We start from the raw sequence: 15,735 nt of genomic DNA, 5'->3' as shown, positions 1-15,735 counted from the left end.
CTCGTCCTGCTCCCTCCTCCTCCTCCTCCTCCTCCTCCTCCTCCTCCTTCTCCTTCTCCTTCTCCTCCTCCTCCTCCTCCCCCCGGCGCGCCTCCTCCTCCTCCCCCGCCCGGTACCGCATTGCCGTAGTGCGGGGGGGTCGCTGCATTGCGCTGCCGCCGTCAATAGGTGGGCCCCTCCCGGGGAGATAAAGCCGCCGGAGCCCAAGCTGGCAGCCTCTGCCGCCCCGACCGCCGCTCCGGTAAGAGCTCCGGGTCCCCCCGGGCCGCGCCGGGACCGGGCCGCTCCGCAGCGGGGGGGAGCGGGCTTTGGTAGGGGAGCGGGGGGGGGGGGGGGTCCTGCCCCAGGGGTTCAGTGCATTTCCCCCCACTCCCATGTGCTGTGTGTGCGTGGGGTGCTGCTGGTGCTGCCGGCCCCCGGGGTGGGGGGTACCCCTGAGTAGGGAGGGAGAGGATGGGGCTGGGCCATTCCTTCATCCCGCAGGTGCCTCTTCCCGCAGGTGGGAAATAACCCGCTCCCCCCGCAGCGTTTAGCTCCCGGGGGGGAATAACAATAATAACAATAAAATAAATCCCCGGTTCCCCGAGCGGCCCCGCGTCTCCCACCCCGGTGCTGGGGGTGCGTGTGGGGGAGAGGGACCCGCACCCGGGGCTGGGCGCTGCCGGGGACCGGGCACCGCGGCGGAGCTGCAAAATGGCCAGATCCGGGCCGGAGCTGTTCAAGGGCAGGGGAGGGACAGGGCAGCCAGGGCTCCTGCTGCCCAGGGAGGCTTCTGGCAGGGGATATTATTGCCCGCATGACTGAATCGCTGTTAGAGCAGCAAACTCCTCCTGACCCCCTTTACTTTTATGGGCAGATTCGTAAAATTGGATTTTATTAGACGTCAAATTAAAGCTCCTAATTGTGCCGGGTTTGTGTAGCAGCTGCAGAGCCATGGTAACGCTGGGAGATGCCAGAACAGCTCCCCGGATATATCGATTTGCGTTTTTAGCCTCCTCCCTCTGTTTCATCCAGATTCATGGCAGCAAAATATAATAAACTCCCCCACCGCAGGCTCAGCCCATGCCGCCGAGCTTTCGGCAGCCCCGCTATTTGCAGCCCTGCTTGGGGGAGCCAGCGAGGGCTATTTTTGTCCGTCCCATTTTGCGGACACCATGTTGTCACCCGAACTGTGCGCGGCTTGGGAGCGGCGAGGGCAGCCTGCAGGGACGGGCACCCACAGCTCCTCCCAGGGCACCCACGACATGGAGGAGATGCCCTCAGGTTTGGAAAGACCGAGAAGGCAGCAGTAGCAGCTCTGAGCCCGAGGAAGGTTTTCTAGGGAGGAAGGGCACCTTCGAGGCACTGATGACGTAGCCCTGGGAACTGGGGGTCTCCAGGAGTGCGGTGGAGGGCAAGGCGCCGAAAAACATGGTATCTTGCTGAGACTTGGAGGCTGTACGTGGCAGCCAGAAATAGCCCAGCTGGCCACCTCCGGGGGCGGGCTGGCTCCGTCCCAGTGCGGGCAGACCTGCCAGACGAGGCTGGGCACCCCCGGCTGGGATGGGACGCGTGGTCCAGCGGGAAGGTGGGGCGAGGGGAGGAGAGCAGAGCCATCCCTGATGGGCTGGGAGGGTGCTGTCACGGGGAGTCTTTTGACGCGCCTGCCTCTTCCCCCGCAGCCTCCCCAAAAACGCAGCTGCGTTCCCACAGCCCTCCCCGCCGCCACCCGCCCCGGCCAGCCCCGTGTAGCCCACCACCATGGGGAAGGAGAAGACGCATATCAACATCGTCGTCATTGGGCATGTGGACTCTGGGAAATCCACCACCACCGGGCACCTCATCTACAAATGCGGGGGCATTGACAAAAGGACCATTGAGAAATTTGAGAAGGAGGCTGCCGAGGTGAGGAGCCCGTCCCTCAGCGTGCCCCCACCCCACACTCCCACCCGCAGGGATGCTCCACACTGATGCCCCACAAGTGTCCCACGGGTAATATTCCCCTTTTCCTGGTGCTGCCCTTCTCGTACCTTCTCTTTCTCCCTTTGTTCCCATGTATTTTTTTCCCTCTGCACCCTTGGGTCTTCCCGACTTCTCTGGCCTTGGGAAAATAGGCCATCTGGGCGCTCGCCACCCTCTTCTCTGGAGCTGGGGGACTCCCTGCTGCAGGCTGCTAATGAGGGCAGGGGCACGGCGAGGTCTGCAAGATGGGTTAGGGAACCGGCGGCAATCGCCAGGATTCTGGAAGAACCACAAGCCGTGGTGCTTCAGGGCATGAAATTCCTTCTAAATATTGTGCATGAGGAGGAAAACCTGATAATCTCTCACTGCCTAGTGCAGGACTCGCTGAATTTCACTCTGAAGCACCTGCTTCCAGTGCCCGCTGGGGACAAGGTGCAGCATCAGCTGGACCACTCGTTTGATCCAGTTTGTTAAAAACCCCATTCTCATTTTTCTCAAGCATATGGCCTGATGTGTAGCTTGATTGGTAGCCTTTAATATAGAAAAGCTGGCATGAAGTATGAGCATTGAAGTTAAATCCTTTTGTTTAGCTCTTATATTGCTATAAATGTCACCATTATAATAGTGTATGCATTTAGCAGGCTGTCACACAGTAAAGCACCACCCAATACCTATAATGTGGCAAACACAGAGATTAAATAGGAAGAAATGGTCTTGGGGAGAAAAATGTGAATTGGAAGCTCTCAGAAATTAATGATGGTAAATTCTAGAGAGGTGGGTGAGCCAGGAAAAGCCTGGCTGTGTTATTGATAGGGCAGATCTGGCCTCTCGGAAGATGACTTGTCGTCATCATTCCAGGAATCTTTAATGCAGATATCCCTCGATTATTTTTTTTTTTTCCTGGATCAGGTCCCACATTTCAATGAAAAAAAAAAAAAAAAACCCAAAAACCCCACAAAGTTTACAGAGCTGCCACTCTTGATTAGATGTTTTGCTGTCTGTCTGTCTTAATCATTTGAATTTGCCGATAGCATCCGAGCAAACCACCCATTTTCCTGCCTCACTCTCAGCCCTTTTCCCCAGCCTTTCATACCAAATCATCTCTCCCCCTGGTTTAAAATGATCGCTGATATCCCTCTATGTATTTCCCCCCTTTACCTACAGATCGGATACGGCGTGATTAGGTTATTGTAGATGTGATTGCGGCTATTTTAATTGAACAGACACTTTCACTGACTTGCCAGAATACGCGGGGACTGGAAGCTGCTATTAATAGCCTATTGACTGAGCTTACAGACTCCATTTTCTGATGCAGGGCTGGGGAAGGGTTTTCTTCCATTAGGTGGCATTCGCAGGAAATGGAGGCCTGCATGCACCCAAAAAGCCAACAAAAAACCTAGGGTCTGATTTTTTTTTTTTTAAGAGAAAAGAGAAAGGATTATTTTTTTCTTTTTGACTCGGGGGCAAAGGTAACAGTATCCCCGAAAGAAAAGTTGTTCTATTTAAAAAAAAAAAAAAAATCATTTGTGGTCTCCAAATAGAAAACTGTCCCTCGATCAAGGAAAATCAGGCTGGTTCTGGCACTGAACAGGGAAGGTATTGTGCAAAGCTAGATAATACCCTGTTTTTTTGGTTTTTTGTTTGTTTTTTTTTTTCTTTCTTTCAACAACAGCTTGGGGTAACTGAATATACCCCGTGAAAGGAGGGAGACTGTTCACTAAATAAAGGATCTCATTTGTCTTCAAGTTACATACGATGCCAAGTTCTGGGGGGGTTTCTCACGAGATGACCAGCTGCTTGTGTGCGTGGTTGCAGGTGCCTGCAAGAAGGTGTTGGTTCCCACCCTGCCCCAGTGGAGAGCCAGGGGTCTGCTCCGTGCCTCAGTTTCCCCATCCAGAAGTGAAGGAATAGGCTGCCGATGGGTGAAAGGCTGTGGGATGTGCTGACTGAGCTCCTGCCCGAGAGCTACCCGTTATTAATGCATTGCACAAAATGCGCTGTTCCTCGGTGTATCGCTGCCATTGACAGCAGTAAATGAACACACTCGAACAACCCCCTCCCTTTTCCCCTGGCAAGAGAGGGGTTCCATGTGCATGCTGCAAAGGGTTAACCTCCAAGTTCCTGCTCTGTCCCCTCACTAAGCCCGATGCCAGGAGGATGCTTAGGAGCAGAGACTGGATTCTGGATTTTTCCACCCCCCAGCCTGCCCTTCCTGCAGGCGTGAGAGCTCCCAGCTGCCCGGCGGGGATGGAGCATCACCCTTTCGACCTGGTGTCCCCTCTGAGGAGGGGGAGGCTTGCCCCTGGCTTTAGGATTTTGCCAGTAATCCTTCAGAGCAAGCTGCAAAGTCATCGCAGCACCCAGCTGTTACATAAATGGGCCGGCACCGTTAATTCCTTGTGCTGCCCGGGGCTGGAGTGCGGGAGCCCTGGGCAGACCAGACCCCCGGGCACGGCGTGGGCAGGGCAGGTTCAGACGTGATGCTGCGTTAGCCTTCTTGGCGAGGACCATCACTGAAGCGTTCGCTGCCTGCGATCAGGAAGCGCTTCCCTCTGGACCAGTGATTTATAATTGGCCACAATGAATTTTACGCATTGATACTCCAGAAGAAACCGCAGTTGCAGAGAACACCGGGATGGATGGATGGGAGTGGAGTATCACAGCTCTGTCCTTGAACAGTGGTCAGAGCCCATTAAATCATCCATAAATGACCTAAATTCCATCTTCCGTCTTAAAAAAAACCTTGCATCTGAGGCCAAGAGCTGATGATCAATGCCCATTAACCCTTTGCTTCGGCCGGGCTCCCCAGCCTGCCCTGGCACACAGTGTGGTCAGCAAGGGGTGGTCTTGTCCTGCCCCATCTCCACGTTGGTAGGATCCCAGCTCAGACTGGGAGCACCGCCTCTGTGCTGGGGGGAAAGTCCGGCTTTCCCTGATGGCATGATGTCAAAGGACACCGACCCAAAGGAGAAAATGGTTCAGAAGTGCCATCGTGGTTTTACCAAGGAATGTGCTTTATCACAGGGCAGAGAGACTTGCCGCAGCTAATCACACCTAGCATGATTTTATGCGTTACAATGTTGGCTGAGATTTTGGCCATTTGGCAACAACAGTTGGTCTGGCTGCAGCTCACAGTAGCTTTTCGTGTGAATTCGCACACTCTCTGGCAAAAATCAATCATGTTTCTATTCTGCTCATAGCAACCATCTCGCATTTCATTTTCTTTTAACCCATTCCCCTCCTACACCCCTGTCAGTTATGGGCTCGCTCATACAGCAATGCCCTTCCTTCAGTTAATAGATTAAAATGCAACAATAAGAAGCTTTCCACCATTGCTGTAATTCTGTAGCACCAAGATTTCCCAGCAGCAGTGCAGGACCACGGCATTTCATGGAGGAGACCTCATGAGTGACTGGCTCCAGCTTCTCCCCATCCACTCACAAATTCACTTCACAGCTCATCTTCCAGCCTCTCCGCATCCTGTTGAGGAATGCATTGAGAGCAATATCTGCTTGCACCTGTATTTATTAGTAAAGAGATCATTGCCATTGGGTTTAGGGAATTTTGCATTCAATGTCTGCAACACGACCCTCTGCCTATGTGAGCTTGGGCTGTGCTCTGGAGAGTGGGTTGCTGGCACCAGTGCTGTGGGGTTGGGTTTCTCACTGGCTCTTGCCTTTGTCTTGGCCAGATGGGGAAGGGGTCCTTCAAATACGCCTGGGTGCTGGACAAGCTGAAGGCCGAGCGTGAGCGTGGCATCACCATTGACATCTCGCTGTGGAAGTTTGAGACTACCAAGTACTACATCACCATCATTGATGCACCCGGCCACAGGGACTTCATCAAGAACATGATCACCGGGACCTCCCAGGTGAGAAATGGTGGCCAAGGGGTGGGAGGCTGCCAAAGGTGGGAGGCTGAGGCTTGCTGATAAGCCCAGGGTCATGCAGGTGCTGTTGGAGTGCTTTTGGAGGTGGGTAGTTGAGACAGCAGACGTCAACTGGCGTTGAGCAGGGTCCATGCAAGAGGCTGGGTAGCACCGGGGGACCCAGCTCACCATGGTCCTGCACCTCCCTGGACGTCTGGGAGAAAGGGCCTCCTTGGGCACAGAGAGGTGGTTTCTCCACCCCGTTTCCCATACTTGGAGGAGGTGGGGATGAATATGGCCTCTCTGGGAGGTGGGATGCTGTGACCTATAGGCTTTTGTGTGAGGGTGTCTCCCACATTATTTTAGACTCAGCCAACTCAGGTATACAAGAAACTTCCAACAATCACTTAGGTTTTATTGGCTAAAGGAGACTTCATGGGTCTTTTCTCCTTCCTTTTTCTCGAAATAGCTGTCTTTGTCCCATCACATTGCCAAACTCCATGGTCTGCCCTTCCAGGGTAGGGCGGTTTTCCCTCATCACACTGCAGGACATTCCTGCATCTCACTGTGGTTGATGAGTGCTGGATGAGCCTCGCTGCATGCCTGGTGAGATTCCCATTGTGATGCCAGTTGGGCCGAGCATGGCTTTCCGTCAAACCCAGGCAGCTTCTGCAGTGGGCTCTGGGTACAAAAGTAAGCCAGGGAATAGGGTTTGCGTGGCTGTAGTCTCATCCATCACCCGGGGAGATTATTTGCAAGACTTCAGTAGGGGGGTTTAGATAATGCCTTGGCTGTGCATCCCTGGATGATCAGAATGGTCCTGGTTAGAGTCATGCAACCTGGAGGGACCCACCCTGGTTTCCAACCCATGTTGCAAAACCACACACAGTTGGCAAGTCTGAAATAACACAGTTAGGTCAGTTTTGAGGTAGATCAGCAGGGTTATGCGTAGCAACTGGCAGGGAGTCTGTCCAAGCCATGAGTAGCATTCATCTGGGACTTACTCAAAGCTCTCAGGGGTGTCACCAGGACCAGTGCCCTCTGGGGACAGAAGCAATTCATTAGCTCTCTCCTCCCAGGCTGACTGCGCCGTCCTGATCGTTGCTGCCGGTGTCGGTGAATTTGAAGCCGGTATCTCCAAGAATGGGCAGACTCGTGAGCATGCCCTGCTGGCTTACACCCTGGGGGTGAAGCAGCTCATTGTGGGCATCAACAAGATGGATTCCACAGAGCCCCCGTACAGCGAGAAACGCTACGATGAGATCGTCAAGGAGGTCAGCGCCTACATCAAGAAGATCGGCTACAACCCAGCCACAGTTCCCTTTGTGCCCATCTCGGGCTGGCATGGAGACAACATGTTGGAGCCCTCTCCCAATGTAAGTGTGTGCATTGTGTTAGACTTTTCCCCCCATCCTGACTATCCTGATCCAGTCTGAAGCTGAGCTCCGTGCTCTGAAAACCACAGGCATGTTTCATGCACCCGTTGTGTGTAATGGCTTGCGCTGCCAGCATAGATGTGTTTGTCACGTAGCTCTGATTGCACTGAGCCAGGATGAATGGGTGCACTGTTCGTGGGCATGCTCATTGCTGTACCACGGCCAGACACCCCAGTGGCTAAACATGAGCATCTTCAAGAGATGATAGCTTTGCTCCTGGGATGTGATTTGAAGGTTTTGCATCATCAGATCCATGGTGACATTAGAGCCATCCGCAGCAATTGTCACTCTCAGCAGGAATGTTGTGTGTTTTTAGGGCATTGTTTTCTGAGGGAAATAACACGATGTGGCCACAGGCTTGTAATGGCTCCCGCCACGCAGCTGGGCTCCCACATGTTGGGTATCGGGTGCTGTTTCCCATCTGTGCCGTATGCCACTGTGACAGCCACACCTCCAGTTCCAGTGCTGGGATCTGACTTCTTAAGGTGACTTTTGCTTACTTGGAAAGGTACCAGGTTTCCTAGAAACCATGGTTTCCTAGAGCATCCATTTGGGATTGGTCTTTCTCCAGTTGATTTTTACAAGATCTCTCCTGTGCATCAGTGATGGGGATAGTGCGGACGCAAAGGCAAGGTGTTCTGGGTTGGCCCTTGCCATTATTTCATATGACAGCAAGGGAGAAAGAAGAGCTTGAAGAAGGATGGGGGCTTCTTGGCTGGCAGGCTGCCAGTAGCAGTTGTTGCTCTGACACTGTTTTTTTTTTGAGAAAAAGCTACCCGAGCTTTAGACTTCTAAAGAAATTATCAGCTGGAGAGTTCTGGCCAGAGGAAGGTCTCCTGCTGGCTTCTGGGTGACCTTGAGCAAGTTGCTCAGACCAGAAACCCCCAGCCATCCCTTGTGAAACCAATGGGAAATTTGATGCTTCAGGGGGCTTTAGGACTTCGCCTGTGGATTATGGGTCAGGGCTCTATGACGAGGGAGGCAACATACGAGTATGGCAGCAACTGAGGGAGGTCAAGGATTGCAAGCCTCAGTGAGAAGAGTGCTGCAATGCAAGCTCACACCATCATGGAATGCAGCTCACAGCCTTGCACGGGAAAGGCAGCTCACTTGGGGCTGGCTTGGAAGGAAGGAATTTTGGGGGTGCTTGGGAGATTCCTGTCCCCTGTGGAGCAGAGCTGGGCTAAAGGTCAGCCGTGGCCATGCCAAACCCAGCTGCATAGTTCCTGGGTGCCTCAAATCAGACAGGCCCCAAATGTCAGCAGCTGCTGGGCTGGGAAGATGATCCTGAACAATTCTCCTATTAATAGGCTGCAGAGGGGAGGCATGGAGCAGGACGGGCCTTGATGACCCCCTTCCACCAGACGGGTCTCAGAGCATGTTCTGAATGTGATGCGCTGCCCAAGAGAAGGCAGGGGCCAAAATAACTCGCCCCTTTGCTGTAAGGAGGCAGCTGGCTCCAGGGTGGGTTCCCAGGAGCTGCCTCAGCTGGGGAATTGGGAAGAAAGCCTGGCAAGAGGGCTGGACCAGCACGGGCTTTGCTAGAGAGGGTGCAGGGTCCTCCCCATGCTGTGGTCCCCAGGAAGTCCCCATCCTGCCTTTGCCAGGACACCAGCTTGGGACAGACTCCTCTTTCCCATATTGCACCCCATCTAGGAAAGCTTGAGCAGGAAGCCAATGTAGATATCTCTCCTCTCATTCCTCGCCCGAAAGAGCTCGGATTTTTTTCACTCACAATTTCTGGCGGGGTTTCACTAAAGCACAAGGCAGTCAAGTGTCTTGTCTGTCTGTCGGGGGACTTATCAGAAAGTGGGGATTAGAGCTGTGACGTCCCTGCAGCTCCTGTCACCTCCAGGCGAGGGGAGATGCGGTGGTACGTCAGGCTGGAGCCAGCTCTGCGTGGAAGACTCCAGCCCGTGTCCCTGTTGCACAGCAGCCCCAGGCCAACTGCAAAAAATGACGGCAGGACTGCACTTGCATCAAAGTTTGACATTTGAGACCTTTTGACAAATGGGGTTTTATGTGAAGCCAGCTTTCTCTTGCTGCAGCCGACAGAACGGGGCCATTTGATGTGGTTTGGGAGACTTTCACCCCGTGGGATGCTGCAACCCAAACACACCCAGTCTGGGGTGCAAGGGAACGTGGTGGCTGGCAGCTGCAGCCTCACTGTTGGGGAGTGCGGGGTGTGTTGGGATGCTCACGGGCTGGGTAAAATCAGAGAAAGGTGACTGTTCCATAAAATGCACTTGGGGTGCAAAAAAGTTGGAGCTCAGCTGTTATTTGTGGGGGGTTGAGCCTGCAGTTTAGCCTGTCTGGCTGCGGGGTTTGGTCAGATCCTGCTTTTGCCATAGGAGTGGTAGAATAGGAATTGCTCTTTGGGAAGCAGATTTGGGGAATACATAAGAGAGGTTTTATTTGGGTGGCTCTAGGAGGCAGCACAAACCAGGTTTTGCATATGCATCTCACCCTGGGGCCATGCTGAGGTTTCTCAGAGTGAATTTGGTCTCTGAAGGTGTCAAAGTGTGTCTTTATCTGATTCTTGGGATGTCCGAAGTTTTCTGGGTAAAGCATCGAAAGGAAAAAGGATGGCTCTGACAGCCAGGGGTCACAGCGCAGAGGTTGCCATTTCTCCATGTCCCCAAGCCGTGCAGGGGCAGAGGGACGGGAGCTGCGGGCATGCGGGTGGCTGTCACCCTCCGGAGCAGAGCCCGTGGGCAGGCGGCTGCCGGGGCAGCTGCTCGCATGGGCGCCTGCCCAGCGTTTCGGGCTGTGCGACAGCAGGCTGGGGGGAAGGTCTGAGTCATCCTGCGCATCACATGCGGCTCCGGCACCGGCTGGATGGATTTATCCTTTTGCTGAGCTGTTAGCATGGTTGCTGGGGCCGGCTGCGTGGCAATAGCCGCAGTGCCCTGGGAAGGATCCCTCTGCAAAAGTGTCCCCAGGCTCCTCCTGCCACTGTCACCAAGGAGGGCAATTGGTGTCAGACGTGACCCTTGAGGGAGGCTGACCTGAACACGTTCGATGCAAGCTGAATTCCCCAGCTGGACCCAGCTCTTCCCATCACTCCTTCCTGAAAATGGTGCAGACTGCAGGATGGGAAACCAGCCTTGGCATAGCCGTGTCCTCCAGGGATGGCTGTGAAACCAGGGGCACTTTGGGGGGTCCCGTTTCACCCCTAGCCTCAGCCCCATACCCAATGCACTGTGCCACTGATGTTGGTGCCTAAGGGAAACGCCACATCCATAACGTATGCGATGGAGCTGGGGCACACGGGCATTTCCCACCTGAGTGGGAAAACATTGTCTAAACCTCTCTGTGCAGAGGAAGGGGGAACGGCCTTGCAGGCTCTGATCTCTGTTTGTTCTATCAAGGTTGTTTCAGACCCAGGACTGAATTTTTGTTGCTAGCAAGCCCCAGGCATTGCTACAGCTTCCAGATGTGCAACATCACCCCAAGAAAGCACTATGGTTCCCTGCATCAAACCATGGTCTCTGCTGAGCATATTTCCCTACCTCTCTGCCTCTTTTCTGGCCAATTTTAGCTTCAAGGGTCCAATTTAGGGCAGGAGCCGAGAGCATCTGTGAAAAATGATCCTGCCTCTCGGCAGCCCTAGTGCAAGCACCAGGTTTCCAGCATCCTCCCAAGCCAGGGTTTAAAAACCAAACCCTGGGGGGGTGATAGCAGGAGCAAGCGGAGAGGAAGGTCTGTCTGGGGCTCGCCTGGAAGAAATTCAGTTCCCAGGAGTGAAGGCTGGGCGCTTGGTAGCTGGGACTTGGCTGGAGACCCTGTGGTCCCTGTGCCATCGTTGCTGGAGGGCAGGATCCAGGCAGCTGGCATGGGAAGGCAACATCCCCAGGTTGGTGTTGGGAATGGGGACTGTGAGTTTGCTGGATTTAAGCACTTCCATCCTTTTTCTCCTGTTAATGGATGTTTTGCATGTTTCCAGGAGAGAGGGAGATTGAGCAAGGGGGCGCAGATAAGCCTGCAGGGCTGGTGGAGTGAAAAGAGCTCCCCAGTCCCCAGGTAAAGCCAGGACATGATTGAACTGACTCCGTGAAGGTTTTCCTGGTGGGACATCTCTCTGGGATCACCTCTGGATGCTGAGGATGGGCACACTCAGTGCATGTTGTTGCTGCTCTGTTTCCAGATGCCTTGGTTCAAAGGCTGGAAGGTGGAGCGCAAGGAAGGCAATGCCAGCGGGGTGTCCCTCTTGGAGGCCCTGGACACCATCCTGCCCCCGACCCGCCCCACAGATAAACCCCTGCGCCTGCCCCTCCAGGACGTCTACAAGATTGGAGGTGAGCAAAAGCCTTGCCACAGTCCCTCTTCCCTCTGCTTTAACCAGAGTCTTCGTTCCATGGGAATTTGGGAATGATATTTCCATGTATTGGGAAACTAGAAGGATTGGACTTAAACTTGAGATAAGGTTGGGGAGAAGGGTGTTAGCTCCAGGGCAAAGACCCCGTTTACGAGTGAGCTGTCTGAGGTTGGAGGGTGACATGCCCAAAGGTGCCCACGCACCGGAGAGGAGCAGCAGGTTTGTGAGCAATCCTTAGGGAACACAGGATGCCAAAACGGCTGCAAATTGGGTGTCCCAGAGGTCGCGGCTGGCAGGGCAAGACGGAGGCAGCAAAAACGTGCTGGGGCCCAGATGAGGGACAAGGCCAGCAGGGAGGGCCACCGGTGAGCCTGGTGCGCGGTGGCTTGGACGCGCTCTGCCCGTGCTTCCCAAATGCTGGTGTCCATCACTGGCACCTCCGTCTGCTGAGCTGGACCACGGCGCCAGCCATGTAGGGAGCGCGTCAGTCAGCTCACATCTCCCTTTCCCTCTGGAGCGGTGATGGGGACACTTTTCTGAGCTATAAATACCCCATGAGCTCTCTGACCTGCTGGCAGCAGTGGGCAGCCCTGACTCCCCGGCTGTCAGATCAGGCAGGCACAGACGTTTCCAGCCCTTTTCCACACTTTTCCAAGGATGTGGGCACTGCAGAAACCAGGCAGGGATTGAACATGGGTTTTAGCAGGGTTTTTAAAGCAGTCTTTTGTTTGCAATGGAGGTGAAAGGTGGTGAGCAGGTCTGTGTCCTCCCCTAGCTCAGCTGGGGGCAAGAGATATGGTTTTACCATTAGGCAGGTCCTTAGAGAGCCGAGACACGGTGGGACGGAGGGAGGTGGAGGCAGCAGGGTGGACGTGGAGGAGCGGATGGGTCCAGCCAACCTCCCCAACCTCTTTTCAAGCTCATTTCTTTTAATGATTCCTAACCTGGCTCCAAAGGTGACTTTTCCCAAAGTCTCCTGATGACACAGGGTGTAAAATGTCTTCTTCATTTAATTAGCCACCCTCATTCCCTGGCACAGCTGGGCTTCATCCCATGCTAGTGGTGTGGCCATCAGGGATATGGAGCATGTTGTTGCATGCAGAAGGTGCCGCAGCTGCTGCAAAGGAAGGGTTTCCAGGGCATGTGGGTTGCTCAGGGCTTTCTGATTCTGGTGTTACTCCATTTTTACAAAACATTGGGTAGTAAGGACAGACTTGTGGTATTTTTGAAGACCCTAATGTTGATCTTGCAGCTAAAATCTGTTTTTTTCTGTTTTGGAAGAAGTAAATGTGGTCTTTGGTGAAAACCACTGGAGATATCTTGCTTTTGCTGCAGCCAGGCTCTGGCCCAGGGATATGCCAAGCAGGTTACATTTTGTTCTGCTCTGTCCTTGTCTCCGCAGGGATTGGCACAGTCCCTGTGGGCCGGGTAGAGACCGGCATCCTGCGGCCCGGCATGGTGGTCACCTTTGCACCCGTGAACATTACCACTGAGGTGAAGTCCGTGGAGATGCACCACGAGGCCCTGAGTGAGGCTCTGCCAGGGGACAACGTTGGCTTCAACGTGAAGAATGTCTCCGTCAAGGACATCCGCCGCGGGAACGTCTGCGGGGACAGCAAGTCGGACCCACCGCAGGAGGCAGCGCAGTTCACATCTCAGGTCAGCAGAGCTGGTGGTGCCACCACGCATGGTTTGTCACCATCCACTGGCTCTCAGCCTTGCTCTGACACCGCTCTGTCCCCCAGGTGATCATCCTGAACCACCCCGGCCAGATCAGTGCCGGCTACTCACCCGTCATCGACTGCCACACCGCACACATCGCCTGTAAGTTTGCTGAGCTGAAGGAGAAGATTGACCGGCGCTCTGGCAAGAAGCTAGAGGACAACCCCAAGTCCCTGAAATCGGGTGATGCAGCCATCGTGGAGATGATCCCTGGCAAGCCAATGTGTGTGGAGAGCTTCTCCCAGTACCCACCCCTTGGTAAGGGAATGGCTCTTTTGAGGTCTCCTATGGAGGAGCATGAAGTCTCTATGATTGTAGAGCTCACACCAGACATGCTGAGCCTCTCCCAGTATCCCCCACCAGTTAGACTGGGGAGGGAGCTGAGCATGTTTTGTTGCTCCCCCACGTGCTGCGGGTGAAAAATCTGATGCGTGAACTTTGTTAGGGCTGATGGGGTGGGATGGGCTTTCTGCTGAGCTGGATTTCCAAAGGCAGGGCTGTTTTTTCCGTCTGGGAGCAACAGGGCCTTTCCTTCAAAGTTCCTAAACCCTGATAGTTCTGAATGCAGAAATATTTTTCAGTTACCCCATCTCTGCTCTAAAACACAACTGGTCAGAAGAAAGAGGGAAGTTTGCTCAGCAGAAGACACCTTTTAATGCAGGGAAGTGCTGTGCTTTCCTTGGATGATGTTGCACCTCTGGAAGCTCTAGCAATGCTGGGAGCTTGCAGAGGGCAGATGTGATTTAAGTTTAATAAATAGCCATTTAAACAGAGAGGAGCATCAGGCTAGCTTGGTGGTCAGAGCAAGCGTTAGTGGCTCGGGGCTCATTCCTGCAGGAACCTGCTCCAAGGACAGGGGTAACGCATGGCACCACGAGTGGTGGGTGGAGATCTGCCGTCACCCACCCAGAAGACCTCAGCTTTAGGGAGGGCAACGCGGCCGCGTTTCACTCACGTCCCCCCTCTCTCCACCCCACAGGCCGCTTCGCTGTCCGTGACATGCGGCAGACCGTGGCCGTGGGCGTCATCAAGAATGTGGAGAAGAAAAGCGGTGGGGCTGGTAAAGTCACCAAGTCTGCCCAGAAGGCCCAGAAGGCTGGCAAATGAATTGTGGGCTCCCAGTGCATTGCGCAGAAACCATCCCTGACACCAGGACGCTGCCACCGTCTCCCCCGGGCGCATGTGTGCACATCAGCTTGTAAGAGTTTATATGTCAACGACTGGATGCTCACCATTAAGGTCCAGTGGAAATTCTTTAAAAGGAAAAGCATGTTCCAGCGTTTGTGAGGCTTCATGTTAATTTTACCAATAAAACTGGTACAACATCCACAGTGGAAAAAAAAAACAAACAAAAAAACAAAAAAAAACCCAAAACAAACCAACCAACCCAAAAGGTGTGGAGCTCTGTGTGTGCGTCTGTCATTGAGAGGGGCTGGTTTTGATGGGTTTCCTGTAGTCCCACTTAGAGCAGATGGTGGGGATGGGCACAGGCGGGGCTGAGATGAAAATCTGGAGGGAGAAGGAGAGCTTGGCACCCATATTCAGGGTGTCATCCAGTGCCCGGCCCTTCCCCAGCTCTCGCCCATCGACCCATGCAGCTGTCTGGTCTGATTCCCCCACCCTAAAGCGGGGGCTGCTCTTACAGCAGCCTAGGTTTTGATGTTGTTCTTAACCTGCTCAACCTTCTAATATCAATTATCAATGCCTTTATTCTAATGTTTTTCCATGCAAAGTAAGTTTAAGTTACCCCCCTAAAGTTACGCCATTCAAAGAGAGAAAATACCATGCCCCATGCCTCCTTGAAAGGCTGGCAGCATCACTTTTATTCTTTATAATATCCCGTCATTTTGGGAGAAGTGGCCGAGGCTGCCTTCCGTCTACACACTTCTTTGCCTCCCACATGGCAGATCCTCCAGCCCTTTCCAAACAACATGACAGGAACATTTCTCCCCGACTGAAGCCACGTGCTGGAGCCCAGATGGGACTCGGGACTCCCAAGAAGCCCCAAAACTCATGGTCTTCACCCAGGATGGTGTCTTGACTCCCATTGCAAACTTGCAGCCTGGGGCAAGGTCTGCGCCTCTCCCCACTCCACCCAGTGTCAGCTGTCTCAATCCGAAGGGTTGTGTTTGCCAAGTGTTTAGGACTGACCAAAATGCAACAGCCGGGTGCTTTGAGGGGGAACGGGTGGGAGCACCGAGCACGGGGAGCAGTGGGAGGTGGTACGGTGGGACAGGGTGGTGGAGGGAGGAGGTGTGAGGGTGCTTCTGGGGACATTTCCAAGGGACATTTCCTCGCTGAAGGTGGGGTTGGCAGCGTGCTGCGGCATTCTGAGGTTGTTTGTGCTCATGCCTCGGCTTTTAGGAGGAGCCACAGTGCCAGGAGCAGACGCCACGCGTGGGGTCTGTGAAGGATGGCATCATGCGAGGTCCTTCCCAGGAGAGCTGCAG

The 15,735-nt window shown here is 54.0% G+C and overlaps 1 protein-coding gene across 1 annotated transcript; it reads left to right on the top strand.

Moving 5' to 3' along the window:
- The first annotated feature begins 85 nt into the window (after nucleotides 1–85).
- EEF1A2 (eukaryotic translation elongation factor 1 alpha 2) lies at nucleotides 86–14,612 on the top strand. The gene is made up of 8 exons (XM_087750301.1): nucleotides 86–241; nucleotides 1,662–1,884; nucleotides 5,633–5,812; nucleotides 6,889–7,185; nucleotides 11,393–11,543; nucleotides 12,966–13,222; nucleotides 13,309–13,543; nucleotides 14,265–14,612. The coding sequence occupies exons 2-8, from the start codon at nucleotides 1,741–1,743 to the stop codon at nucleotides 14,390–14,392; spliced, it is 1,392 nt and encodes a 463-aa protein (XP_087606427.1). The 5' UTR covers nucleotides 86–241; nucleotides 1,662–1,740; the 3' UTR covers nucleotides 14,393–14,612.
- Nucleotides 14,613–15,735: the final 1,123 nt, after the last annotated feature.

The sequence above is a fragment of the Nipponia nippon genome, unplaced genomic scaffold, assembly GCF_047370975.1.
Source record: "Nipponia nippon isolate SJK-2023a ecotype South Korea unplaced genomic scaffold, ASM4737097v1 scaffold_13, whole genome shotgun sequence".
Lineage (NCBI taxonomy): Eukaryota > Metazoa > Chordata > Aves > Pelecaniformes > Threskiornithidae > Nipponia > Nipponia nippon.
Note: the sequence above shows the minus strand (reverse complement) of the source record. Positions and strands in the feature narration are given on the sequence as shown.